At 47.7% G+C, this 27,602-nt stretch overlaps 1 protein-coding gene and 1 pseudogene across 1 annotated transcript in view; one reads left to right on the top strand and one right to left on the bottom strand.

The window, feature by feature from the left end:
- EFCAB6 (EF-hand calcium binding domain 6) overlaps positions 1–27,602 on the bottom strand; it is a 184,416-nt gene that overhangs the window by 83,164 nt on the left and 73,650 nt on the right. The window contains exons 12-16 of the mRNA XM_039863013.1: positions 12,022–12,132; positions 11,375–11,477; positions 7,012–7,179; positions 4,651–4,713; positions 4,397–4,557 (exon numbers count right to left, since the gene is read on the bottom strand). Coding sequence (XP_039718947.1) covers positions 4,397–4,557; positions 4,651–4,713; positions 7,012–7,179; positions 11,375–11,477; positions 12,022–12,132 — 606 coding nt within the window. The remainder of the gene's footprint in view (positions 1–4,396; positions 4,558–4,650; positions 4,714–7,011; positions 7,180–11,374; positions 11,478–12,021; positions 12,133–27,602) is intronic.
- LOC120603074 (uncharacterized) lies at positions 25,484–25,605 on the top strand (annotated as a pseudogene).

Here is a 27,602-nt window from a genome sequence, read left to right as displayed (position 1 = left end):
AGAACATTCTAGCTGTGCGTGTGGCCCGGGAATCAGCCTGGGTCTGCATGTCAGCTCTGTGACGTGACAGCTCTGTGACTGAAGGCAGCTGTCCACAAGGTGTGGTCTCCAGCGTACCACGTCCATAAGGATGCTGAGACGTCATTTGTCCTCTCTGCCCTGAGTCTTTCATGTGTGTACTGCGGGCTTTTCGGAGGCTACATGTCGCGTGATCACTCCCAGCTCTGACCACGGATGGAATGTGCTCCCTAATGTTTTCTCAGGCCATTGAAACATTTATGGTATAAACAAGCCGCAAGAGTCGGTTTTCAGAGATGGACTCAGTTTCTCGACACCCGCTTCTAGCTCGTTACTAGTATAACTGCTGTAATTTCTGTGACCTCGTTATCATCCAACAAATCATTATTTTAAAACCCCAACGTTTTCCCTGAGCCTACAGAGAAATCACAACGATTTCTAAGACAGTAAATGGTGACAGATACACTCCATACGCAAACATTCCTGAGGTCCTCAATCATTTTTAAGAATACGAAAGGGTCAAGAACACTTGACTCAGGATGTGGTCTGTACCTTTCTGTGCTCCAGTCCCCCCATGTACAAAATGCACATAAAGAAAGTGCCTACGTCATAGGAACTACCGTGAACAGTCAGTGGGCCCCGTAAAGCCCTTGGCCTAAGGGCCGGCAGGCTACGTGTGTACATGTGCTCAAAAGGCTGTAGGTATGATCGCAGCATCACCAAATCATGATGATGATTTACACGTGGCCACACATGCTCAGGAAGTTCCCGTGATCATTCTAACTGTGCTAGGTTTTGTCGCTGCAACTGTCAGCTACAACCTCACGAAGCCAAGTGGCCAGGAAACGGGCCATTCAGAACCGAGGGAAAAGACCATCTAAGAGCCCAGAGGTGGGGAGGGCTGGGGGTTTTCAGGAAACAGGAGGCAGTCCGGTCCGGCTGCGCTGCGAGCAGCAGGAGCAGCTGCAGCGGACGTGTATTGAGGATGCTCCGTAGGCTTGGCGCCGGGTGAAAGGCTCCACGTCTACCGGCTCGTTTGACCCTCGCCACAGCCCTCTTGTTATGTCTGAATGAGGAACGCGAGGCTCAGGAAGGTTGAGAAAGTTGCCCAAGTTCACAGCTAGCTCAGGGCCGAGCTGGGAGTGAATGCAGGCTGTCTGGCTGCAGAGCCGGGTCTGGAGGATCAATCGCGAGGGGCCTGGGAAATCAGGGTCTGTTAAAGCATCTGCTTGTTTTCCCAAGGGCAATGGAACACCCAGTGTTTTAAGCAGGATTTTAAAGTCAACTACTCCATGGGGAGTAGATTAAGAGAGGGTTCCATATGAAATACCCGTTTACCTACATGGCCAACACACTAGATTCATTCATTCGTTCATTCATTCATTCATGCGTTCCCTCCCTCGACAGTGAAGAAGCCCTGACCATGAGTTGGGAACTAGGGCTTCAAGGGTGAAGAGACAAAGTCCCTGCCTTTTACATCCTTGGTGGGTGGCACAGATAATGAACATAAATAAATGATAAGAATCATGGCAAAATGGAGCTGGGTGACTAGTAGAGAGCAACTGTGGGGGAGGGAGGAGGGAGGGACAGTGACAGCCACTCTGGGTGGCGATGTGCCACCCACCTCCAAGTTACTGTGTCCGAAATGGAACTTATGGTTTTCATCACTGACACCATCCGCCCCCGCCGCCCTGTCTCCAGTGGCAAGTGGCAACCCAGAGCACAGGCCCCAGGCGGCAGCCAGACACCTGGACTCCTCCTCCGTCCCTTCTCACCCCGAATCACACCCCTGGCAGGTCGAGCCAGCTGTACCCCAAGTGTATCCTGAACCTCCGAGTGTGTCCACGATTCGCACGCCCAGAAGAGCTAGAGACGAAGGGTTAGCCCGCCTGGGGGAGGGGCCTCTTGCCACTCCAGATGATCCCCTAAGAGGCTCTGTCATTCGCACCCCCACTGGCACCCACGAGGACCAAGCTGTCCGCTTCCTGGCTGGCACGAAGCGCTACCTTTTAACACATGCTCGCAAATTTGTATTCCTTTTACTGCAAAGTGATATCTAACATATTTCATTTTTTCTACTTATTAAGCAATATTTTAAGAAGCGATAGCAAGTTTTATGCTCCTAGCCTTTGGCAGATAGAGACATCTCATTAGGACTTAATCATATTGTTTCCATGCTGTCCAGTCTTAGGATAACTTCTTTACGGCAAGTGATGCCGTGTTAAATGTATGGTGGTGAGAAAGGGCTTTTTCCCTTTTTACACATTAATATATGTAAGAAAAGAGGAGTTGACATAATGAAAACACTTGCTACTGAGGCAGGACAGAAACGCCTGCACTTTGGGGACACCCTCCTTTTTATGAACAAGGAGACAGATGCCAAGGGGTTCCCCTCTCCGGCCCCTCAGAAGCTGCTGCAAACCTTTCACAAGCTCCCAAGCTCCCTGTCCCACCCTGACGTCCCCTCCCAGAGGATGGCACCCTCCCCGCTGCCCTGGGAACAGAGATCTGGGCCTCAGTCAGGGGTCCCCACCCCCCCCAACCCCATCCCCCCGACCCTCCCCTCCCGGCTGCACCTGCCTTCTCCCTCCAGATCCCGGCTTCGGTCTCTGTCTTGCCGTTAACTTCGAAGCTCCGGCCTACAAGCAAGTGCAAAGCAGGGCTGCCGCACACTGGACCCTCTCTCGCTCTGCATCGCCGCCCTCCTTGCTAGCGAGCTCCTCGTCGCTGGCACCTGCTGGATCCACCTTGCCCCTCCCTTGCCCCTCCCTCCCAGCGCCTCCCAGCATCTGAGGTGCTGACCTCTCCCTGTTCCCTGAGACTCTCTCGTCTCTTAGCCTCCAGCTCCTCAGTGCCACTGTCCTAACCTTCTCGGTCTCCGCGGCTGCACCACCCCGGTCACTGGTCAGCCGGGCTGTTTTCCCAGGTCCCACCACAGCCCTCTCGCCGCAGACGGTCTACCACCTGCCCCAGGTAAACGCTGCTTGTCACACAGCCAGTTCATTGAACAAATGAACAAACTGCCGATGCAGCGAGGGCTCTCGCTGTGCCCCGCGTCCCCCCGGAGTCTCCTTCTGGTGCTTTCTCCTGGCTAGTTACTCACCCCTTGCGCTCCAAATTGGCCAACAGCTCTGCCTGTCGCCCGACTGCCCCAGCGGCCCCTCATTCCCTCCTCTCCCACGGCCCTCCACGTCCAGTCACCCTGTCTTGTCCTTCTACTGTCACGGACAGCCACCCCCTGCCACTGCCTCGTTTCAAGCACCTGCTTACCATCCGTTCTCCTCACTGGAGGCAGAGCGATCTTTATAAAGCACGAATCTGACGTTGCGCCCCGCCCTCATCTAAAGCCACCTTCCCAGGTTCCAGTTGCTCCCAGCTGTGCTTCTCAATCACAGTTGCAGGTCAGAGCCAGCAGGGCCCTTAACGGAACGGTGCCCGGCCCAGCCGGTGGACAGGGCTCGGCACGGGGATCTTCGAAGCCATCCCAAGGCTTCTCAGCTGCTGGCCCAGACCACCGCCTTCCCGATGAACCTGGCTCCCTAGTGTGGCGCACAGATGGTCACCCTCACCTGGCCCGGCCTGGCCCTCGGCCTCATTACCCTACTGGCACTCTCCCAGAAAACTCCCTACCCCGGAGTCCCCAAATGTGCCACGTGCCCCCAGCCCTCTGGGCTTTGCGTTGCTGTGCCACGTCCCGAAATGCCCACCCCTTATTCTCCAGATTCAAGGGTCACGTGTGCAGGAAGCTTCCGCAGTCAGCGGGCGGTTGGGGGCGGCACAGGAGGCACCATCCCTTGCAGAACGGGGGGCTTCGAGCTGTGGACTGTCAAGGTTGTCTGCAGAAAGGGAAAGAACCCGGCTCTGTGCCCCAAGGGCTACGTCCCTCCGGGTGGAGAGTGAAAGACACAGGTGGCAGAATAGCCACAGGGGCCTTCGAGACACTGTCCTCTACTTTCTCATAATAGCCCTGGCCCCTTCCAGCTTTGGCCCACCCACTGCGAATTAAGTTTTGGACAAAACTATAATTCAAGCTACCATTTATGGATGGCTGGTCATAGCCGGACGCCCTGGGGGGTAAAACAGAATGATGATCCAGGACGGACCTGGGCTCTGCTGCTTACTGGCTGTGTGACTCTGAGTAGGCACTGACCACCCCCGGGCCTCAGTTTCCCTACACGTGAAAAGGGATACTGGCTGCCCAACAGAGCGTGGTGAGGACTGAACCCCACAGCACGCGCCGAGCTCTCGGCAAATGCCCGGTGCTGGTAAGGGCTCAACGGACGGCGCTGTGATCAGCTCTGCCCAGCAATACTGCGAACATGTGCAGGAAAAAGGTAGAAAAGCATAGCACGGATGAATCTGTCACCAAAAAACTTACTTCGATAACTGTTCCATCGGTAAAAACGGACAGAAGATGCGCATGATTTTCCTGAAATTGTTTCGACCGACGAGCCCTGTGTCTGCGAGGTCATAGGACTGGAGCATGTTATTGAAAGGAAGCAGGTTCCTAGCGATGGCGTCCTGGACAATCTCGTCCACCTAACAACGACAAGGACGACAACACTTTACCAAGCTGCCTGTTCGTGACCTGGGGTGGTAGCGCCCTGAGGCCACAGGGGAAAGGTTACTTACTGAATCCCAGGCCAGGAGCAGAGGCGCCTTGGCGTCCGTGCTGGAGGGCAGTCTTCCTACCTGCTTGGGAAAGAGAAAGGATGTAAGTGCAAATTACTCGTAAAGGCAGCAGGAGGTCTGGAGGCCAGAACTGGGACTGTCAGCTTTGCCCCTGATTAGCCAGTGCCTCGGAGGCCTGAGCAAGTGAGTTTGCCCCCTTATTCCCATCTGGAAATGGGGATAATAACATTGAACTTGCACTTATTAGAAAACAAAGTACAATAAACGTGAAAAAAATCCATCGCCTAGAAATTAAATAATGCAAAGTCAAAGAATAGTGGGGTGGCGTTTTTTGCCTATTGGAATGACAAAAATGAAAAAGGAAGCAAACTGCCAGTGTCGACAAGGAATGATGTTAGCTGACTGGGTAATCTACAGACTGGCGTGACGGCGGCCAGCTCTGGGGAACAGCTAGGAAACAGAGGCGGACCGAACACGCACTATTCACTGCATTCTCTTTTGTATCTTTCACGTTTTGTACTTGATACATATGTTCTTCTTTAAAACAATTAAAATAATTTTTAAAATACATAGATATTCTTTGACCCCAAAATTCAATTTCTAGAAGTTTACGCTAGAAATTATTATTTCATAAAAGCAGGTACCACAAGATTCGCTGTAGCAAAATTTATAAAAGGAAAAAAAAAACACCTAGATTAGAACATCAGGGAAGAGTTACTCTGTATCTTTTAAAATTATATAGCAGAACTTTTATTAGGTGTTAAAATATGTTAATAAATAACAATATAGACTAAAAAGGCATTAGCTTATACGATCTCATTTTGAAATAAAATAGATGATCTTATAGGAAAGCATGTATCCAACTCATCAAACTGTATGAAGTAAATACGTGGAGTTTTTTTGTATATTAATTATACCTCAATAAAGCTGCCAAAAAAAAAAGCATGTGTGTAGGTATAAGGTTTGGAAAACTACAACTATGTATGAGTGGGTATCAATTCCTCAATGTTAGGGTTAGTGATGGTTTTCATTTTCTTCTGTTTCCATATCTGTGTTTTCTCATTTTTCTAATTCATCCTTCTATGTCGATTGGTTCACTCGCCGAACCGTTTTGTGAGTGTGCCTGGCACTGGGCTCTCGCCTGAGGTGCAGAACGGGCAGTGAAAACAGAAAGGCCTGTCTTCACAGAGGCTTGACCACGTGACCGCGACGGGTGCGTGAAGTTGATGACTGCACGGCGGGCTTACTCAGAGGTGTCGGGGAGGGCCCCTGGGCAGGCACATGGTGCAGGGAGGCCTGGTGGGCCAGAGCGGCAGGAAGGAAATGCTGGCACCTGCCGCAGTGGAGGAGGGGGTCTGGGGAGCTGACAGGATCTGACCACGTCAAGCCAAGACCACCCCACTCGCCACGTGGAGGGAGAGCGGATGGCCTACATGCCTATATTCCTGGCTATGTGCGGGGCTGCTGTGGAGGTCAGACGTAATGACTCCCAAATGCAGACACAGGATCTGCCCCACAGCCGCGTTCAGGAAAAGTGTCATTATCCATTTCTGTGTGTGACGGGGCTCTGGGACTTTTGAATTAAAGTTCAAGCAGGACCAAGTGACGTGGGTTGAAGAAGTGGTTATCACCTTGCACAGGTGGGCACTCAAGAAATCATGACATGCAAATGAAAAGCTAATTTGTAGCTCTTAAAAGAAGCCTGAAACATTCCAACAAGACCCTGTTAGTGCCTGTTGCAAGCATCATCTGAAGCTAATCTGATTTCTTAAAAGTTAGTAAAATTTGTAAATGCTATAGCTGTTAAAGTTATGGAAACATTGCTAATAAGGTTAGGGAGGCGTTGCTAATAATTTTAAAAGGCTCTGGACTAACGGCGATTTTTCAATCCAAAACTCTTGATTTTTCAGTCCAAAGACACGACGAACACTAAAAGCAAGAGTTAGTCGCTACAGGCAATGAGCAGTTCCTTTTTGAAAAAGGTGAACGAACGTAAACATTCTCCAGATCCTGATGAGCGCCAGAGGGGTGACCGTCACAAACGCGCCTCTCTGAGACTAGCAGTAAGAGGAGAGCCACTGAAGTGCCTTGAAAAGAAGTTACGTCCTCACACCATCCAGGGATGGGTCCTCAGAACGTCAGACAGCAGCCTTCAACACGGTTCCGAAACTACGAGTTAAAATCAAGCACCTCCCAGCACATCACCCTTACTTAAAAAAGAAAATAAACTCAGCTGAAAAAAACGTGACGTCATTCATTCATTTAAACTGCGTTTTGCCAGCATCTCTTCTTTTACTAAGAATACTTCTCGGTTTCCTGCCATAAATAGAAATTCAAACATGAAGTTGTTATAAAACTTACTTTAGGGTTTTCCTCAAGCAGTTCAATAAACGTGCTGACATCGACCAACCCGGTGCACCCAGGGTCAAGGGCCTGCATTAGTTCTTTGAATTCTGAATCACTTATTTTTACAACCGTGCAATTTATAATATGTCGCAAGTCTTCCCTTGTTATCTGTCTCTTCGGTTCCTGAGCATGAGAGGGTATATAAGGGAATTTTTAAAAAAGAAAAAGGGAAGGAAAAAGCATTATATATATTTAGCATCATTGACTAAACAGTGAGCTTTGGCTAAATAGAATTACGATGGGAAAAAGAGAAGACCTCAATTGATAATCATTCTATATAATCGTTATCTTGACACATGTGCCAAAAGCGGTGGGGCTGGGAGGATGGGGGATCCTAGAACTTCGCAAGTGTAGTTCCTATAATGTCCTCTGTCAGGACTTGGGCAGGAGACAGCTCCAAGGGAGGAAAGAGGCTGATTTTTCCAATAGAGGCCAACCCCCTTCTCCGGGATAGGCTACAAGCTGGCTGCCACGGATGGCTCGAATAATACCCCTGCCCCAGTCCCACCTGAGGGCTACGTGGCTCAGGCACATGGGACACAAAACTTCCCGGCAATTCAATTACCACTTGCCAATTTACTAAGGATATTAATTATGCTCGTTTTCACTACCACCAATTTCATCAATTACATAAATGGACAATTACTTAGCAAGAAAAGTTTCAGCCATGGCGCATAAAGAAAACATATTATGGGCAAGATACTGAGAGGCAAACTCCTTCCCCAAGAATAAAAAATTACCAATAAGTAAATTAAATATCAAAATTGAGAGATACTGTTTACTAGAAAAACAGAAAAAAAAAAAAATTAAAAAGGAGCTCCACCTCAGAGAGAGGTATTGTGACAAGCGGTTTATGAAGCGAGAAAAGCAGTGTACGAATGTCAACTATTACTTTGGGGTCCAAAATCTGAAAAGGATGTAGGGTTCTCTGGTGGCAAGCGATAGTCATTCATGCTTACTTTGGGTTAGGGAGGGGCAATTTTTCAGTGTCTAAATAGAAATTGCTGATGACTAATTCTTTTGATTTTTTTCAACAGATTTATAGCATTGTGAAGCCATCACAGCCACCTAGTTCCGGAACATGGTCATCACCCCCAGGGAGACCTCAAGCCCATTCATTCACAGTCGCTCACATGTCCATCCCCGGCCTAAGGCAGCTCATCTGTTTTCTGTCTCTCTAGATCTGCTTCTCTCTGGGTATTTCACAGAAGCAGAATCACATCAGATATATATGCATCGGTACGTATCTCGCATCCGGCTTCTATCACTTAGCATAACGCTTCTGAAGTTCATCCGCGACGTATCACAGATCGGTATTCTGTTCATTTTTACGTCTGTTGTGATTCCATTATGCGAATATGCCACTCTTTATCATATCACAGCTGATGGACATTTAGATTCGTTCCGATTTGGAAATTGATTATTGCTGTTGCTATGGACATTTGCACACAAGTCTTTGTGTGGACGTGTTTTCATTTCTCTTGGGGAGATACCTAGGAGTGAATCGCTAGGTGAATCTCTGTTTAAGTCTTAAAGAAACTGGCACGTCGTTTTCCGCAGTGGCTGCGCCACGTGACGTGTCCACCGGCACCGGGAGAGAGTTTCATCACATCCTCATCAGCACTTACTATCGTCCAAGTGGGTTGACTACGGCCATGTATAATCAAGTGTGAAGTGGCATCTCATTGTGGTTTTGATCTGCATTTCTCTAATGTCTAAAGATTTTGAGCATCTTTTCACGTGCTCAATGGCCATTCACGTACCTTCTTCGGTGAATCGCCTATTAAAATCTTTTGCCCATTTTCAGGTTGTCTTCTCATGGGGTTCCAGGAGTTCTTATATACTCTACATACAGACCTATAATTTACATACGTCGTCTCCTAGTCGGTGGCCTGTCTTTTCACTTTCTTAGTGGTATCTTCTGAAGCACAAAAGTTTCTAACTTGGTAAGTCCAATTTATTGATTTTTTTGTCTTTTATAGATCATGCCTTTAATGTCACATCTAAGAAATATTTGCCTAATACAAGGTGACAAAGATTCACGCATATGTCTTCTAAGAATAGTTTCAGCTCTTATGCTCAGGTCTAGGATGTATTTTTAGTTAATTTTTGTGCGTGGTGCAAGGTCGTTCATCTTTTTGAGTATGGATATCTAATTGTCTCAGTGCCATTTGTTGAAAAGCTGATCCTTTCCCCCACCAATTTTGTCAGAAACGAGTTGACCGTGGTATAAGGGTTTATTTCTGTACTCTCGGTTCCGTTCCACTGATTAATGTGTTTATCTTAATGCCAGTGCCACGCCACCTTTATTACTAAAGATTCATAATCTGAAAGCTAAGTTCTGTACCTTCATTACTCTTTTCCAACACTGTTTAGGTTATTCTGGGACCTTTGCATTTCCACATGAATATTAAGATTCATTTTTCAATTTCTACCAAAAAAGCCAGCTGGGATACAGAAGCGAGCCGCACCTGATTTAAGTGTAAGTGACGGGGTCACCGGGTCCACTCAGAGAGATGGCGGCAGCGTGTGGAGGCGGCACGTGCAGTTGCTGGGGAGGGGGCACTTGGAGCGGATTCGAACAGCCTTCCACAGTGTCGTGTCCCTCTTAGAGCAGGTGAGGGACCCGTTTCCCATAGCTGTCCGTCCTCCGCAGCCAGGCAAGAGGCGCTCCCTGCCGCTCCCGGTCTCTCTCTCTGCTGTCCTCACCCTTCCAGGTCCCAGAAGACGGCCAAGGCCAAGGCAAAGGGCGGCAGCCGGTCCCACTGGGAATCCATGCAGCCCGCACCCCTCTGCCACCCGGTGGCCGCTGCTGTTCTGTGACACTCCCTAGTGTAAGCTCATCGTCAGCTGGAACTTGGCATTATTCATCCCCGTGGTCAGCCTGCGTGCCCCAGGCGGGCCCCGCAGGAGGCAGGCACACAGTCCCTCAGCTACCCCACGCCCTCGACACCTCTGGTTGAATCAGCATTTTGGTCACCATTAAACCATCTAATATTTAGAGTGGTTCGTGTCATCACAGTCCTCCGTTAACAGAGAGGGAGAGTTCACGACTTTTAATTAAATTAGTTCTTCGATGTATTAATAGGCGCTGACGTGGGTAAACACCCGGAGCCTTCATCTATCATGAAGAGGCAGCCCAGGAGGCATACGCGCGGGCAGCCGGTTTGAATCCTGGCTCCACCGCCCACCAGCTGAGGGTTAAGCTGGTTACCTAACCCCCACGCTCCCTCTCCTCAGCACGTGGAGTTGAAACGAGAGGATCAAACGAAGTCAGTGAGAGCGTCCACCTCACAGAGGTGTCGAGAGGCCGCCGTGACTGAAAACAGGTAAACCACTTATGATAGTGCCTGGCACCTAGTCAGAGCTCAGTCCTGCTGTTCACGCAGAGAGGCCTTAAGATTGATTACAGTGGTGTATGCTGGCGAACGTATCTCCCTGGGGAAAACAGAACCCCGAACCTCTGAATCAGGCTATGCTCAGAAACCCCAAGCAATGGCACTGTAGAGTGACAGGCGGGAAGCAGGTCTCCAGCACAGAGAGCCAACGCCAAGCCCCCAGTCCACTGCAGGCTCTGGGCTCCTCCTGGCACCGCCCTCTAGAGGGCAGGCTTTGTGGCAGGCTTTGTGGCAGGCTTTGTGGCAGGCTTTGTTAGACCCACGCTGAGGCCCAAGAACTTCTTTCATAAAAGGACATATCTGAGTCTGAGGGAAAATAATTCACTGTAATACTGGTTATTTATTAGAGATTCAGTTATCGAATGTGCTTAATAAATAACAAACCTGGGAAATGTCACTAGGTATCAAAAATATCTAAATGTTGCTTTCCTAAAATAAGCATTAAAGTGGGACAGAAGCCAAGCTTTGAAAGCAAGTTGCAAATTCGTGAGTTAGCCTCACTCGGCGGAACCATCAAACAATTCCAGGCTATTCTGGAATTGAGAAAATGTCCCCGTTATGGGCTACGAGTTGGTCGTGACCCATAAACTCCAGGTTGAAGGCGGCGGCGGGGCGTGGCCGACAGGGCTGGATTACTCATTAATTACAGTTAATAAGGACGAGTTGCTCCATTCTTAACAACCTTGCCACGCCTTGATCTCAGCCCCAGGCACGTAACTTACAGTATTGGAATGAGTTTTATGTCATCTCTCCTGCCAACGAGACCCAACTCTTGCAGTCAGAATAATTCCTAGTGTGTAATAGGACCTCAAAAAAAATGTGTGTTGGATGGATGAATGAATGAGCACATGGTTTTACTGGTCTCGTCCTGAGCATGCTAGCACTCTTAGAAACAGGAGTTTTCCACCAGAAAACCTTACGGCGTTAAGCGTCAGCAGCGCGTTCCTCAGCGATGCGTGATTGTCATGTCTAAATAACTTTGCGACAATATTTTCCTTGCGAGATTGATTTCGAGAGTTGGCACTACAAAGAGATTAACAGAAAAACAGAAATAAGATTATGTTCTTGAACTTTGTTCTTTCTTAATGCCAAAAAAAAAAATCGCCCTCCCAACGAGTATAATAACGTCTTCTTTGTGGATGGCTCTTTTTCCTGAAAGCGTAAGGGTGTGTGCGAGCCCATCCGTCCCCGGGTCAGTGGGACAGCTAACCAGGGAGATGGCATGCACGCAGGCGTCAGTCAGCTCTGCTGGGCCAGCTCTCTCCTCTTCCCAAGCCATCTTGCCGGCCTGTGCCTTGGTCTCAGAAAAGACTGAGAAAGACACCGCGGTCAGTGCTGAGATGGTCGCCATCGGCCTGCGGGCACGGCACACCGCAGCGGACTCATCCCTACCTTATAGTTTCAGGCAATTCTGAACAAGAAAAATATATGGAAAATAACATAAAACTGCAAATCGCTCTGGGAAAGTTTATAATTATTCGATGCAGACTAATTTGTCATTCGTAAATAAAGAATTCGGGTATTTACTATGATTCCTGTGACTGAAGTCTGGTTCTTTCTTACGTACCTATTTTTTTTGGTCAGGGGAATTGTACGGTTAACTTCCAACCGCTTAGGCTCGTACAGCAATTTTAGAAACTGCTTCCAATTGACTTTCCTGGTGGTCTTCAGTCCAAATCTGGATTTAAAAAATATATATTATTTTAAACATAATTTCTTTAACGTTGCCTGGATGACATGCTCAATACTGAATTGACAACGGCGGCGATGAATTTACGTAGTTTCAAAGGTAAGGTTAACAAAATCACTTAGTAAAATGGTACCACAAACGGATTTTTGAAAAGCGAGGAAAACACAGACTGATTATACATCTCCACGTCTCTATCTTCCGTTATTAGGAGCCTACACGGAAGGCAGGGACAAAGGGATTTGATTAAAGTTCTCATGTCCATGAAATAAGTCTTTCAAATTCATTACAGGGTAGGCAGAATAAAAGCCCTCGGGGTGTCCACATCCTAATCCTTGGGACCCGTGACTATGGGACCTCATGTGGCAAAAAGGACTTTGCAGAAGTGACGAAGGGTGTGGACCCTGAGACGGGAGAGCCGCCTGGGTTGTCCAGGTGGGCCCAAACTAATCACAGAAATTCTTAAAATAGGACAATTTATCCAGCTGCCGCCAGTGAAAGACGAGCTAACAGGAGAAGAGCCAAAGCATGGGACACTGGCCGCCTTGAAAGTGTAGGAAGGGGCCACGAGCCAGTGCGGGCAGAAACACGGGCCGCCTCTGGGAGCTGGAAAAGGCAAGAAATGGCTTCTCCTCCGGAGCCGCTGGAAGGAACGCGGCCCTGGTGACCCCTTGGTTTTGGTCCGGTGAGACCCGTGCTGGGCTTGTAACCTACAGAACTTGAGGAGGATGCGTTCGTGTCATTTTAAGCCACGAGGCTTGTGGTAGTCGTCATGACAGCAATCGAAAAATAGTGCAGATTGAAAATCTTAGCAAGAATAAGTAATTGGAAAATTGTTCACAAAGCAATTGCCAAAGTTAATTCTGTCCCGTGACTCAGGGCCCAATAACTTCGGAATTACAAGATGCCAGTGGAGCAACCTGGTGTGAGCATCGGCTGGGATTCTGGGGGACCGAGGTGCAATTCTGTGCTCCTTCACGCCTTACCCACGTGACCTCAGACGAATGGCTTACTATTCTGATTCTGTTTTCTCATCCGTAAAATGGGAGTAACGAGATCTACTGGGAGGGTTGCTATAAGGATTAGAGCTAATAGACTTTTATAAAAAGAAAAGAAAAGAAAAGAAAAACAAAACCCAAAAGACCATTCTGCAGTACCAGTCACCAGCAAGTGCTGAATCACATCCCCTTCCCTGCTGTCCTACGTTCCTTGCACTGAGCATCGTCCCTGCTTCCATAATAGGGCCGCGAAAGGAGTTTGGGCTGAAATCCTTAAACAACAGATACGAGAGGCCAAAGTGGCCACGAGACAAACTGCCCTGTTTTGATTGTTAAAAACTAGTGGTTAAGGGAGAACTGGTTTCGTGTGGTTCAGATGCGGGCCATGTGAGAGAGAGCAAGCGTGCGTGTGCACACTCACAAACACACGGGGTCATCTCAGTGTCTGGCCAATGAGGAATGAACGGACCTTAACAGAGAAGGTTTTCCTTCTCTAGTCCCGGATTCCCAGGAGCTGAGGAAAGAACAAGCGGTCAGCTGACACGGAGATGCATTTGCCCGCAAGCAGGAACAGTGGACGTGTAGTGTGAATGTGGAACCCAAACACCCCGCCTCAGACACCGGGTAGGCCCAGAGATGCTGTTTCCAGCTCACGGCAGCGCCAGACAAATAAGAATTTTCACGACCTCCTTTCTTTCCTCCCTCCGTGACTCCAATTCCTAGAGGAGTCTGAAACTGAGTTCGCGAAATGCAAAGGGGAAGCAAATTGCAAAGTGGTGAGAGGAAGAAGCAGCCATCTGTGCCCCCTTTATTCTTGCCTGCAACAGGTTCCAACCTGGGTGACGGAACACGAGCCACATGTAAGTCAGTCCACTGTCTTTGACTACTCGGTGAGACTGGCCATTGCCATTACTAATCCAAGACAAACCAGAAAAATTAAGATCTGCTCATGTTTTTATCCAGGGGCAAAAGAACTAATCCAGCTGAGCAATTTTAAGGGACTATGGGAATCGAAGTTAAGTTTCTTTAAGATTGCGGCCCACAAGCCTCAGCAGCCTAACTTAGGTAACGCACGCGCCCGCCCGTCCAGCTACCCACCCACTCACACCTCTATATAGGGTGCCAAGCTATCGTCTTCTTTCACCTGAATTACTGTGCTCACCTCCTCAGTGGTCTCCTTGTACTTACTCTCGCTGTCCTCCAATGTGTTTTCAAACTTTAACCAGCCTGCTCTTTTTGAAATGCAAATGTGATCAGATTACTCTCTCGCTTAAAATCTGTCTTTGACTCCCCACGGCTCTTAGGATAAAAACCGACCGAAACCGGTCTGCAACTCACAGCCAGCGCAGCCTGGCTCCACTCGCATCTCTGGCCTCATCCTGCATCACGCTGCCGCTTGCTCTCTGAGCTCCGGTCACACTGGTCCCTCCGTTCTTTGAAAGGAGAAGGCTCTTTCTTGTTCTAGCTCCTTTACACTACTGCTTCCTTCGCCAGCTGCCACAGTCCCCGCCATTACCTACTTCCCAGACTTTACGTAGCTAATTCTACTCCTCTTTCGGGTCTCAATTTAATCACGACTTTCTCAAGGAACCCTTCCCTGACTTCCATAGCCAGGGCCATTTGTCCTATTAGCCTGGCTCATAGCCCTATGTCTCATTCCCTTATACCATTTATCACTAAGTATTAATATTATTAGCAGTTAACAGTTGTATAGCACTTTGATTATAACTATGATTACAGCAGCTAATGCTTGATAGATGATAATTACTTCTACTTCCGCTGTTAGCACCATGTACGTGGTCGAGAGAGATTGATTGGTTAATTGATTTTGTTAGGCATACAAGGCAACATCTAATAAATAGATTGTGGCAGTGGTTTGATGCAGTTATTCACGTACAAAACCAATTTTCATCTTTCATACTCTGTCATTCTTCCCCAAACTTTGCCTACAATTTTGACACAATTTATTAATGCTATATATTTTACCTTAAATTTCAGTTAGAAATTAATTTTCTACAATGGAAACACTGTGACTACTATTAAAAACAGAATCAGCTTCGATATATTATGTTTAGGAAATTGCCTTGCTCTTTGGACAAAATATCAAACTAGATCTTCGCTCCATACCATATGTAAAATAAATTCCAAATAGATTAAAAAGTTAAATGTGAAAACTAGAACCATTAGAAAAATAGAAGAAAATCTAGGTAAATACTCATATGATATCTGAATAATAGATTTTTAAGCAAGATTTAAGAGAAGCAATTACAAACTTATCTGTTTACATTAAAATACAAGATTTCTGTATACCAGAAATATTAAAACAAAGTTACAAAGTTGTCTATCATATATACTCATGATAAATCGTTAATATTCTTAAAACACAAAATGTTTATACAATTAAATATGAAACTACTGACACCTGACTTCTGCTTCCATTAATGTTGCAGTGGGACCCTACTGGGCCGACCCTCCTGCAGATGATCCCAGAAAACTCTGGGTGCAAGACCCGAAAGCATTACGGAGCAAGCCGGGGCGGATACAGGCTGTGGGGAGTCCGGGCTGAGAGAAGCGGCGCTGACAGGTGTCCCTCGACGCCGCCGGCCTGGGGCACGGCAGCGGGAAGGGTGGCAAAGGCACCAGTTCCAAAAAAGGAGCCTTCACGGCCTGGGCAACTAGAAGGTCAAACCCAGATAAACCATGACCCCTGGTTTGAAGGAGGAAATCCTAGACGAGAAAGAGCCAGACAGAGATCCCCAAATTCTGTCCCACTGCATTCCCGAATCTTACAGGACCAGAACCTACCCACGATAGCTTAACTAAACACAAAAGATCTGAACTCAGACAGAGCTGCCACGTAAGAAACAGGGTATGCAGTTTGAGTCCAACCAAGGTAACTGTCTACTAAAGCAAAAGAAACAACATTTATCGAAAAAAAGAATTTAGAATCTCCACAAGTTAACACTCAAAATGTCAAGGACAGAATCTAAAATTATAGGACATATGTAAAACCAGGAAAATGGAACCATCCAATACGAAGAACACAGAATATACATATATTTACAAAATGAATAGAGCTTCAAAGACATAATACCGGGCAGTCTGACATACATGTAATTGAAGTCACAGAAGTAGAGGAAAAAATGGGGCAGAAAAAAAAAATAGTTGTAGAAGTAAAGGCCAAAATTTCTCCAAATTAATTAAATATATACATTTATAGATTTAAAATGCTGAACAAACAGCAAGCGGGACATGCACGAGAAAGGCCACGGCAACGCACGTCGCAGTTACAGAGCTGCAAGTCAGAGTCAAAGGGTCCGTCTTGAACGCGACAAGAAGAAAAGTACATTCCATACAGGAGGACGACAATTTAACCGGTGACTTCGCCTCCAGAGCGAGGGGTCCCGAAGGAGTGGGACGACGTAATGAAACGCTGCAAGCAAGAGCAAAGTGACCCAAGAAGTTTTATCTAAGAAAATATCATTCAAAAACGAAGGAGAAATAAAGACCTTTCTCAATTAAAGAAAACTAAAGGGATCCGTCTTTAGCACAGCTACACCTCAGCGAAGAAAGGTCTTCAGGTGAAGGGAAAGGAGAGTAGATAGAGACCTCGGCTCCTCAGAAAAGAATGGAGAGAGTATCAAAAATGGTAAGTATCTGAAAAACACAAAAGGCTATTTTTTTTGCTTTTTTTCTCAGCATCTTTATAGATTACTTAAAGTAAAAATACCATTGTCATGTGGAGTTTATAACATAGGTAGATGCAATGCTGCCTTATAAAGGGCATGGGGGACGGGATAAAGACCTATATGCTTACATAGGTTCTACGTTTTATGTGAAGCAGGACAGTGTTAACTGTATGCAGACTGGGAACGGTTAAGGATATATATAAAATAATCCCCAGAACCACCATTAAAGATTTAGCAAAGAAGTATAGCTAAAAAGACTATAAGAAAGTTAAAGTGGAATTCTAAAAGAATATTCGAAGAATCTAAAAAGACGGCTGGAGAAAACAAAGAAACAAAGGGAAACCACACACAGGAAAAATGGGAGACCCAAACCCCAAAATATCTCTAATTACTTTAAATATTAATGGACTAAAGCACTTCGATTAAAAGGTAGAGATTAGCAGAACGGGTTTTTTTAAAAGCAGGATCTAAATTTGTGCCGTCATAAAAAAGATATTTAATTTAAAGACACAGATAGGTTGAAAGTAAAAGGCCATAGGATCAAGGCCAACATCAGCAGTGACAAATCATATTGAGCTAACTGTGCAGCTACAGTGATCGAGACAGTGTGGTATTGATCTCGGAACAGACCTATAGCTTAGTGGAAGAGACTACAATCTAGGGATAAATACGCTCACACTTATGGTCAATTGATTTTTGACAATGATGCAAATTAAGTCATTGAGGAAATGACAACATTTTCAACAAATGGTGCTGGGACGACTGGACATCTCTACAGAAACAGCATGAACCTTGACCCTTACCTCACACCACACACAAAAATTAACTAGAAATGGACCTAAATGTAAGAGCTAAACTTATTAAACTGCTAGAAGAAAATATAGGATAAAATTCTTATGATACTGGGTTAAGCGAAGGTTTCTGTAAATGTAGCACCCCCCAAAAATCACCTATAACATTTTTTAAATGAATAAAATGGACTTTATCAAAATAAAAAACTTTTGTACTTTGAAAGACACACTTAAAAAATGAAAAAAATCACACAATGCAACATATATATGCCTTACTGCTGAATTGTACACCTGAAACTTACTGGATTTCCTTAACTAATGTCACCATAATAAAAGTAAATTTAAAAAACATAAAAATGAGAAAAAAAAAAAACACAAGCCACACAGAGAGAAAATATCTGAAAAATACTTATCTGACAAAGAGCTCATATCCAATATATATATAAAGAACTCTTACAAAGCAAAAATAGGAAAACAAACAATCTCATAAAAAAACAAATAAAAGATTTATGCAGATACTTAACAAAAGAAGATATACTGAGAGCCAATAATCATATGAAAAGAGCCTCAATGTGATTAATCACCAGGAAAACGCAAATTAAAAGCAGAGTGAGATACCTGTAGGTACCAGAGACCTTCTAAGATTAGGAAGCCTGGCAATGCTGCTGAGGATGTGGAGCACCTGGGATTCCTACATGCTGCTGGCCGATTATTAAAGGTGCAGCCACTTCAGAGGGCAGTTTGACAGTCTTATAAATTTAACCAGACGCCTATCATATGATCCAGCAATGTTACTGCTAGGTATTTACCCAAAGAAATGAAAACGTTTGTCCACTCAAAGATTTGTACGTCGGTGTTCACAAAAGTATCTTCCCTAACAACCCCAGACTGAAAACAACTCAAATGTCTACGAAATTGTGGCATGCTGATACTACACCATACTACTCGGCCATCGCAATAAATGGGATGTGGAGATGTGCAAGACAGGATGGCTCTTAAAATCAGGGTAACTGAAAATCATCGGATGCAAAAGACTACACACTGTGCGATTCCATCTACGAGAACTCCTGGACAAGGCAAAACTAAATGACAGCGACAGAGAGCAACAGTGGCTGGGACGAGGGTCCGGGGAGGGAGGCATTGGTTATGAAGGGCGAGAGTAACATTTTAGGGTCACAGAAGTGTTCTATACACCAACTACGGTAGTGGGTGCGTAAATACACACAACTGCAAAATCTCATTAAACTACAGGCTTAAGAATTTTACTTTGTGGAACTTACACTGGGGTAAAATTTTTTTAAAATATAGAAAATGGTCAAAGGACCTGAATAAAAAATTGTTCGTGGAGGAAGTACATATAATTTTGAACAAGACAACTGTGCACCCTCAATAGCACTCCAGGACATGCAAATCACAGTGACAAACTATGCTTTCGCTGATTGAATTAGCAAGAATTTAAAATGGTGATGTTAAGTGCTGGTAGAAGAACTCTCATGAACTCCCTTTTAGGAGTAAATTAGCGCCCTTCTGGAGGACATTTATGCATTATGTAATGCAAACCTCAGAAGTGTTCAAACCCTTTGACTTAAGGGTTGACAAAACATTATGCGACCATTAAAAATTAATTTCAAGGGGTTTTTAACATAAAAAATACTCTTGATATCATCTTCAGTGAGAAAAACAAGACATAATTTATGCCTTACCTGGTCTCAAGTATGTTAAGTATGTATAGAGTATGCGTACACACACATACAAAGAAAATCTGGAAGGAACTTTACCAAAATATTAAGAACGGCTGTCTCTGGCTATCACAATTTTGGAGTAACAATTTTTTTCCTCATGGTTTCCCCTATATTCCAGTTTGAGCCTGTATGGCTTTTACAACCAACAGGAATAAACACATGGATATAAATAATTTTCATAAAATCAGCACAAACTTTGCTAGAAATCACATGAGTAACCATTATCCAAAGTCATAAAGGCATAGCTGATTTTTTAACTATTAAAAATGCCCTAGTGACACCTGATATTGTCTCTCTGGGTTCTGATGCTGGGGGCCCAACGTCATTTCTGATCCATTCCCTCCCAACCACGAATCCAGGTGGAGACTTTAGCGGCATGTGACTCCACCCATGGGGAAGGACTTTGTCACACTGTTCCAAAAGTGTCAAATCCATCCAACAAATGGGCGCTGTCAGAGGAGGCAGCCAAGAGAAACAGGGGCCGAGAGAGAGATGAACCATGTGAGCCACAGGGACCAACAAGGCTCGGCCAGGGGGAGCGGCGTCTGAGCTGGAGGTGGGCGGAGCCGCAACGGGGTGGATGGCGAGGAAAGGAGGCGAGAGGAAGGTGTGACGCGGGGGAGAAATGAACGCCCTCATCGGTCCACTCTTCCTTCTCTCTCTGATCCTAAATGCTAATATCCCCCATCTCGCTTCTCTCCCCTACCCATGTGCGCTCTGCTGGCAGCCCCCTCCGTGCTGCGGGCCTGAGGAACCATCCCCATTGAGCTGCACGCTGCCTGTGACCCATATTTCCATTTCTAGCCTGGACTCCTCTTCTGAGCTTCCAACAGCCTACTCTGACATCAATACTCCAATTCCTAACAGGCATCTCGAACTTAACGCATCCGGGATTAAACCCTTGATTTCTGTCCTCTAATCCAAGAATCCCCAACCCCTAGGCCGTGGACAGGTACTGGTTTGTGGCCTGTTAGGAACCGGGCCGCATAGCAGGAGGTGAGCGGTGGGCAAGCGAGCGAAGCTCCATCTGAATTCGCAGCCGCTCCCCAGCACCAGCATCACCGCGTCAGCTCCGCCTCAGATCGTCAGGCTTTAGGGTCTCATAGAAGCACCGGGCCCTGGTGCCAGAAAGGTTGGGGACCACTGGTGATATCAGTTCTCCTCCTCAGCCCCCATCTACAAATATACAAGTTTCCTTGAGGGCCTTTACCTGGTTCGGTTGGCCTGGAGTGGTCTTCCTCTCACGCCGAGCACGTGATGGGTGCTCTAGGTCTGCCTGACACAGCAGCCTGGGAAGGTGCTGGCCTGACCCAAGTACATAGTGTAGGGGCTCAGGAAGTTTTGCGCAGGTAAAAAAGGGAAAAAGAACCTGGGGCCTCTTAAGCCTCCGTCAGCGCTCCGCTGCCCACATCCGAGCTGGGCTCGCTTCCCGGACGAGTGACCCCAGCCCACCTCCCTCCTCGCCAGCCAGAAGTGCTCACTCTCTCCTCTGCTCCCACAACCATTTGTCCGTCTCACCAGCTTGCCATGGTGTGGGCGGAATGGAGGCTGGTGGAGGCGACAGATGTAGCCCAAGCGGGCTTCGCAGTGGGCCGAGTGGGATTACCACCTCCTCCTGCAGCGGACTTCTCCAAGCTCAAAGTATATAATCTTAGTTATGCAGAACCCTCGCGTTGGCTCTCTGACCCACGGAACAAGGCCCTGATGGCAGGAAGGGCCAAGCAGAAGACCCAACCCTTCACAAAGGGGTAAACAAAAAGTCACAACCACTTCCCCGGGGTGAACGCAGAGACTGGTGCCATCGCCAAAGAACGAAAAGATGAGGGGACAGGAAAGGGGTTGACTTGACCGCATTCCCATTTAAATCGCCTGTCTGCCAGTGCAAAAGCTGCTGGGGTATTTCAAAATGATCGTGGATGCCAATCACACATGCAGATCGACACAGCCCCTGGCGGGGGTCTGCAGCTATAGACAGAACAAAGGCTACATTTCCAATCCTATCAGCGAAGTTTCCCTTTATGTGGCAGGGAGGTCAGCGCGCCCTCATCTCCCGGCTACGCCAACTCACCTGCTTCCTCCACAGTGAAATATGCAGGAGCTCTGACCACGCCTTTCCCGGAGGGTCCTGCAGGTATCTATACAGCAGCTGTGCCTTGTCCCGGCGGGCGTCACCCACCGCACTGGCCCCTTGCACTGACATATTAACGGAACCCAGTAAGAACGAAGAACCGAGTAACCCAGAGGCCTCAGGAAGACCTGTGTTTCAGAGGCGAGGAGATCAACCCCATGGAAGTTTAGGGTGCTGCCTTCTTGCTAAGGTTTCCAGGGACGTAGAGGTCTGAGGCACGTGGGAATAGTCCCTCCAAAGTGAAAGACAAGCTGTTACGCCTGTGCCACCCGCCACAAAGAAAGACACACATACTTGAAGGCTGGCTCTGGATTCTGGAACCAATTTTGTTCTGCTGTTCTGATCCAGTTTTGGATAACCCATAGGTTTACAGTTTTGAGTGGGGGATAGAGCAAGAAAAGCAGTTGCAGGAGGCCCAGGCTACAGTGCGAGCTGTCTCACCACAGAAAATCGGCATAGGGTATTTACAACCCACATCAGTGCCCACGGCAGGCGTCCACGGCGGATGCGCGGGAGGAAGGCCGACCCGTTCCTGAGCATGTGTCAGCCACGTTCCCCAGGCATGGCTGCTGCTTGTTCACGGGCTTCCGTACCCGTGGTCACAGAGGCAGGCCCGAAGGCTGGGCATTGGTTTGAAAACATGGATTTCTCGTCACTAAAACTGAGCTGGAAGTATCCAGCCTGCCAGCAGCAGAGGCCAATGCTGAGTCCTCACGTGGCCCCTTCTCCAGGTGGGCTTCCCAATCACCTGGTAAAGATCACACTAGACGCCTTTCATCATGGAGGGGGCAGTGACAGTCCAGATATCAATTTGATTTCTCTGCCTGAAATGCTTCTGTCATTACCAACAGTTGTGGACCTCCAGGATGCTTTATCTGTCACCATGATGTCCTGATGAGCACAGCATTTAACCAAGGGACTCATTTGATCTTGGTGAAGGTGTAGCAATGGCCTCAGATCCACGGAATTCACTTGTCTTACCACATACCCCATCACCAGAGCCGACTTGAGAGAATGGCTGGGTGCCTTGCCGGTGACTCAACTATAGAGGCAGCTGACAGAAAACGTCCCGTGGGGTTAGGGTGCCATTCCCCAGGATGCGTTCGAAGCCTTCAGCCAGGTGCGGTAGCCGATCAAGAGATGACCACAGAGAGCCGAGATCACGTGAAAGTGAAGGCCGGGTGCCCCACCCGGCGAGCAATGCTTCCCAGCGAAGACGCTGGCTGAGACAGTAAGGGGGACACGGAATGGATGTTGGAAGAAGGATGCTGTAATTATCAGCTCAGGTCATGTGACCAGTTACAATAATGCGAACGTCAGCAGCCCTTCTGTCCGCTGTTTGTCTTTCTGTTCCCTTCACTGCCTTACATGACAGGCACTGACGTAGCTAGCGTTTTAGGTTTCAGGTGGGAGGCAGGGCTTTGAGCAGCTCCTGTTGGGGGGATACAAGGCTTCCACCCCTGCAGAGGAGAAGGGCCTTCCGTCCTCCAAGGCTGCTGAGATCCAAAATGATAGACTGCACCCAGGAGTCTTCGTTTGCCCACCCAGATCCATCCTTCGCCTTTGTCTACTCTGCATGGCGCCCTGGTGGGTGGCTTCAACTGACCCCTTGCACCCCTGGCTTTCAGCTGGGTTGGCCAGTGGGAGGCGCCAGCGGGAGGCTGGAAGGGGCGAGGGGTGAGGAGGTGGGCCAGCTATTCCCCGGCTCCCTCCCGCTGGGCTGCTGTGTGCCCACGGCCTCACTATCTGCTCTCAGGAGACCTTCTCCTTCGGCTGTGGTGCTTGTTCAGAAACTGCTCCTTATCCACCCCCTCAGGCCTAGGAGAGATAATGGCTCCCCCATCTACTGACTGCGCTTAATCCTGCCCTCACTTCAATAAACTCGCGTGCCCTCTGCTTGCTGCCTGGACCCTGGCCAACGTGAGTCCAGATTAAGAAGGTGACAGGCGGAGACAGAACAGCTCCCTCGGCGCACAGCCTCCCTCGCGTGCCCCTCTGAGGCCCGTCCTCCTACCCCCAGTCCTGGCCATTTCTGAGCTCCCCGCCATTGCCATTGTTTCGCCATTTCCAGAATGGCAAAGAAAAGGAAGAGATCTTAGACACGTGGTTAAACAGGTCTGGGCGATAATCGAAAATACATCCCAGGGTAGTGCCATTTCACCACATGGAATTTGAGCGAGATGGCTTGTGTTTTCTGTTCGTGTAGCTTCTGCCAGGCCGCTCATGCTTCCAGCACGGACGGGAAGATCCTCAGCAGGAGGTGTTCCAGGGTGAAGTCCTGCTCGCGTGATGAAGCACAGTCTGGTGAGCATGCAAGTCACAGCACGTCGAGACAGTGTTTATTCCATCCTCTTGACTCCTCTTGAAACCTCATTCTTCATATTTAAACACTGGTGTTATTTTTAACAGATCTCTTTTGTGTAAAAGACTAGACGACACTGAACATCACAGCATGTTAGTAATAAAGGTCAGGTTAGCTGTTCAGTGAACGTCTGTGATTACATTAAAATATACGTATATGGGAAATAGCTTTTAAAGTCTCAAAAATATTATTTGGATCGAGATTTTACGCCTCACTACCAAGCTGTTCGTGTTTTTAACTTAGGCCCTAGCTCTTGTGCATTTAAAACACTAACACAAAGACACCTGTTTTTTTCTTTACTATCCATTCTTAAATTTAATAGTAAGAATAATTTCTAAATGCATCTTGTTTGGTAGGCATGAGAGTTTAAATTCTATTTTACTTCCTTCTTTATTCTTTCGTGTATTTTTTTCCTTTAAGAAAGCATGTGTTTTTAACTTTATTTCTTAAATTAAAATGTGGCGGAATGGAGTTTTTCTTGTGCTGTACAGTTTTGCGTGCCTCGTTTTACTGTGCTTCACAGACGCTACATTTTTACAGATCGGAAGCGAAATGATTCCGACTCACTTTATCGTGATGCTCGCTTTACTGTCGGGAACCAAACCCGCGGCGTCTGCAAGGCTGCCGGCATGGACCCGCGAAAATCACCACGCCCGGGGCACAGAAGAGCCCTGCCACCCCACACGTGTCCCGTGTGCCCCCTGGATTCGTGCCCCCCCCACCCCCAGCGCTGGTCCTGGACACCACTGATCTCGCCTCCATTCCTGCTGTTTTGCCTTCTCCAGAAGGTCATGTACACAGGACCCTCAGCAGCAACCTCCGAGATGGGTTGCCTTCGAGATTCACCGGTGCTGGGTGTGTCGGTGGTTCGCTCCCTTTTATTACTGAGAAATGCTCCATCGTCCGGGTGTGCCGGTTCGTTCACGCGATCGCACCTGAAGCGCACGGCGTCGGCTCCAGCCCGGGCGATTATGAATGGAGCTGCTACACACGTTCGTGTACAGGTTATTTAGTGGACGCTTACATCATTTTTCAGATACAAAAGTCATACAGAATTTGTCAGTATAATCAGGAACTCATTCTGGTAAGCTAGCAAAAATGCTCCACCTAAAGTTAGAAGATGAATCATGGTTTCTCGCGATGCCGTGAATGCACAGGTCGAGGGGAGCTCAGGGAGCTGGCGCCTAGCAATACCGGGTGTCCCAACTGCCCCGCTTCCTAGAAGGGGGGATGAGAGGGGAGCAAAGAAAAGAGGAACATCAGTGCTGCCCCAGAGGCCAGGGCGCCCCCAGGGCCACTCCCTGCTGACACTGGTCCCACCTCTAAGTCACTTTTCTTAGGCCAGTGCTTTCACTCTCATAGAAAATGGCAGAATGAGCGGTAAGTCCTCAACAACCAAAGTCTAAATTCAAGAAACGGGTGAAAAACTAACTGCGACAGTGTGGGGAGCGCACCCCTCTCTAGGGTCTGGCGGAGTGAAAGGCGGCGTAATGGACCGCTGCGCACAGAGCACTGCACGGCAGTGTCCAGGCACAGGACAGATCCAGGTCAGCGGGACGGGGGGGGACACACATTAAACCAAACGCCGATAAGAATTTAAAATATGACAACGCAGACATTCGAAACAATGGGGTCTATGGTCACGCCGCCCTGAACAAGCCCGATCCCATCTGATCTCGGAAGCTGAGCAGGGTTGGGCCTGGTTAGTACTCGGATGGGAGATCACCTAGGAAGAAGACCAGGTGCTGTAGACGTAAAAAATTTTTTAAAAAAGGATTGTAAGCTGATAAGGTCCTTGCAATCTGTGAGGTCAACCAAGGGTTGCCTCACCTTAAAAAAAAAAAAACAATGGGGAAAGAAAGGATTATTTAACAAGTGGCGATGGTAAAATAGATTACCTATTTGGAACAAAATATTTTAATTCAGATACCCACCTCATGTCAGGATGGATTATAAAGCGCTTTGTTTTCAAAAAATACAGAGGGCAAGCAGAGTAGAAAAAGGCTTTTTTCAAGCCTGGGTAAGAATGATAAATTTATAGATTTTTCAGCAACAGAGAACATTCCAAAAGAAGAAGATTAATGTATTCGATTATATTAAAATGTAAACTTAGAAACACAGTGGTATCGCATAACCGAAACGGAAACAGCAAGCTGAGAAAAACAGCTGCAACGCCTATGACGGAAATGGTTATCTGTTAATAATTATCGAATTAAAAAAAATTTCACCAAAAGGTGGTAAAATTGACTCAAAAAACCATCACGCTGGAAAGAATGCGAAACCGGGACAGCCACACAATGTCGGTGGCAGAATAAGCCATGACTATCTCTCGAGAGAATAATATGACAATCATTAGGAAAATTCGCACGGGCCCTCACACCCTCGCCTCGAGTCCAACTTTTAGAAATACCTTCTGAGGAAAGAGCCTGCTGAAGGGCGCTGTGCCTCTGGACCCGGCCTCTAACAGCGTCAACACGCCACCCCCTGCAAAGTCTGTGCACAGCCCCTGCGCTGACCACCGACTGCGAGCGAGCCCCTCCCCAGACCCTCCCCGCCTCTCCCCCTCCCACCAGCGGGCCTCAAACACGCCCTGCGGGCTGGTCCTGTAGACTGTGGCTCATGTCTGCTCCTGTGGCTCTCCCCGCCCCCGTCACCTCAGGTCTCTATTCAAACCTCACTTTTTCAGAGGGGCCTTTCCAGACCATTCTAGAAAAGTCTGAGCCCCTCCCTGTCACCCTGCATTACAGTCCCTGCTGAGTCTCACCCTGCACACGTCCTCTCGTCGCCCACATACTCGTTGTCCGTCTCCTCCACCAGCAGGCCAAGCTCCTCGAGGGCAGGGAGCGTGTCCTTCTTGTCCCGCAGTGAGCCCCTGGTGTCTAGCATAGGCCTGGCATATAAGTGCTCAAAAATCACTCGTTACCTGACTGACTGAACAAATGAGTGAACCAATAAACGTACGCAAAACCCGATCAAACCGGCCCCTTTGGAAATGCAGTTGGCCTTCTCTGGCTGTCCTCGTGGGAAGCGCCTCCGTCTCTGTCAGAGGCTCCACCTGGTTCTGTTTCCCCTCTGGAGACGTTTCTGCCTTCCTAGCCGGCATCGGAATGTCAAGGTAAGATTTCCGACTACACAGTGGGTCGGTCACCCCCAACCTCCTGGTCTAGTCACATAGAAATACATCAAATATCTCTACAACTACTGGAATAAATATAACAAAATCATTTTAACCATAAGGTTGAAGTTGAAGCCAGAAAGGGAAATGCACGGGTGCTAGAGGCGAGGAGGGGGCCATCTCTAGAGCAGCCGGAACATGAGCCAGCCCCACACTGTCCTGGGGTCCCTCAGACCTGCACAGAGCGGGGTGCACTAACGGCACCCTGGGGTTCAGCGTGGGCTCTCGGGGGCTGGGGCTTTAATGTCCTTCTGGGGTCAGGAGACCTGGGATTGTCCAAGGCTGTGAGTAGATGCGGCGCAGTCGAAGAAAGTTAGGGAACCAAACAGGTTATAGGAACATGATCAGAATATAGCCCAGGGAGATAAAGCCACGGGAAATATAAGGAGAGTCTAAGAGGCAGGGTAAGTGGACCGAGAAGGTCCAGCACAGCTGTAATCGGAGTTCCAGAAGACCAGCGAGAATGGGGTGGAGCCAGCATTCAAGGAACAATAGCTCAGAATGTTCTGAAATCCATGAAAGACACCCACCCTCGGAGTCTGGGAAGGTTGAATAAAGACATCTATGTCAAGATAC

The sequence above is a fragment of the Pteropus medius genome, unplaced genomic scaffold (assembly GCF_902729225.1).
Source record: "Pteropus medius unplaced genomic scaffold, Ma_sr-lr_union100, whole genome shotgun sequence".
Classification (NCBI taxonomy): domain Eukaryota; kingdom Metazoa; phylum Chordata; class Mammalia; order Chiroptera; family Pteropodidae; genus Pteropus; species Pteropus medius.
The sequence above is the reverse complement of the archived record's forward strand: the minus strand, read 5'-3'. Positions and strand labels throughout refer to the sequence as shown.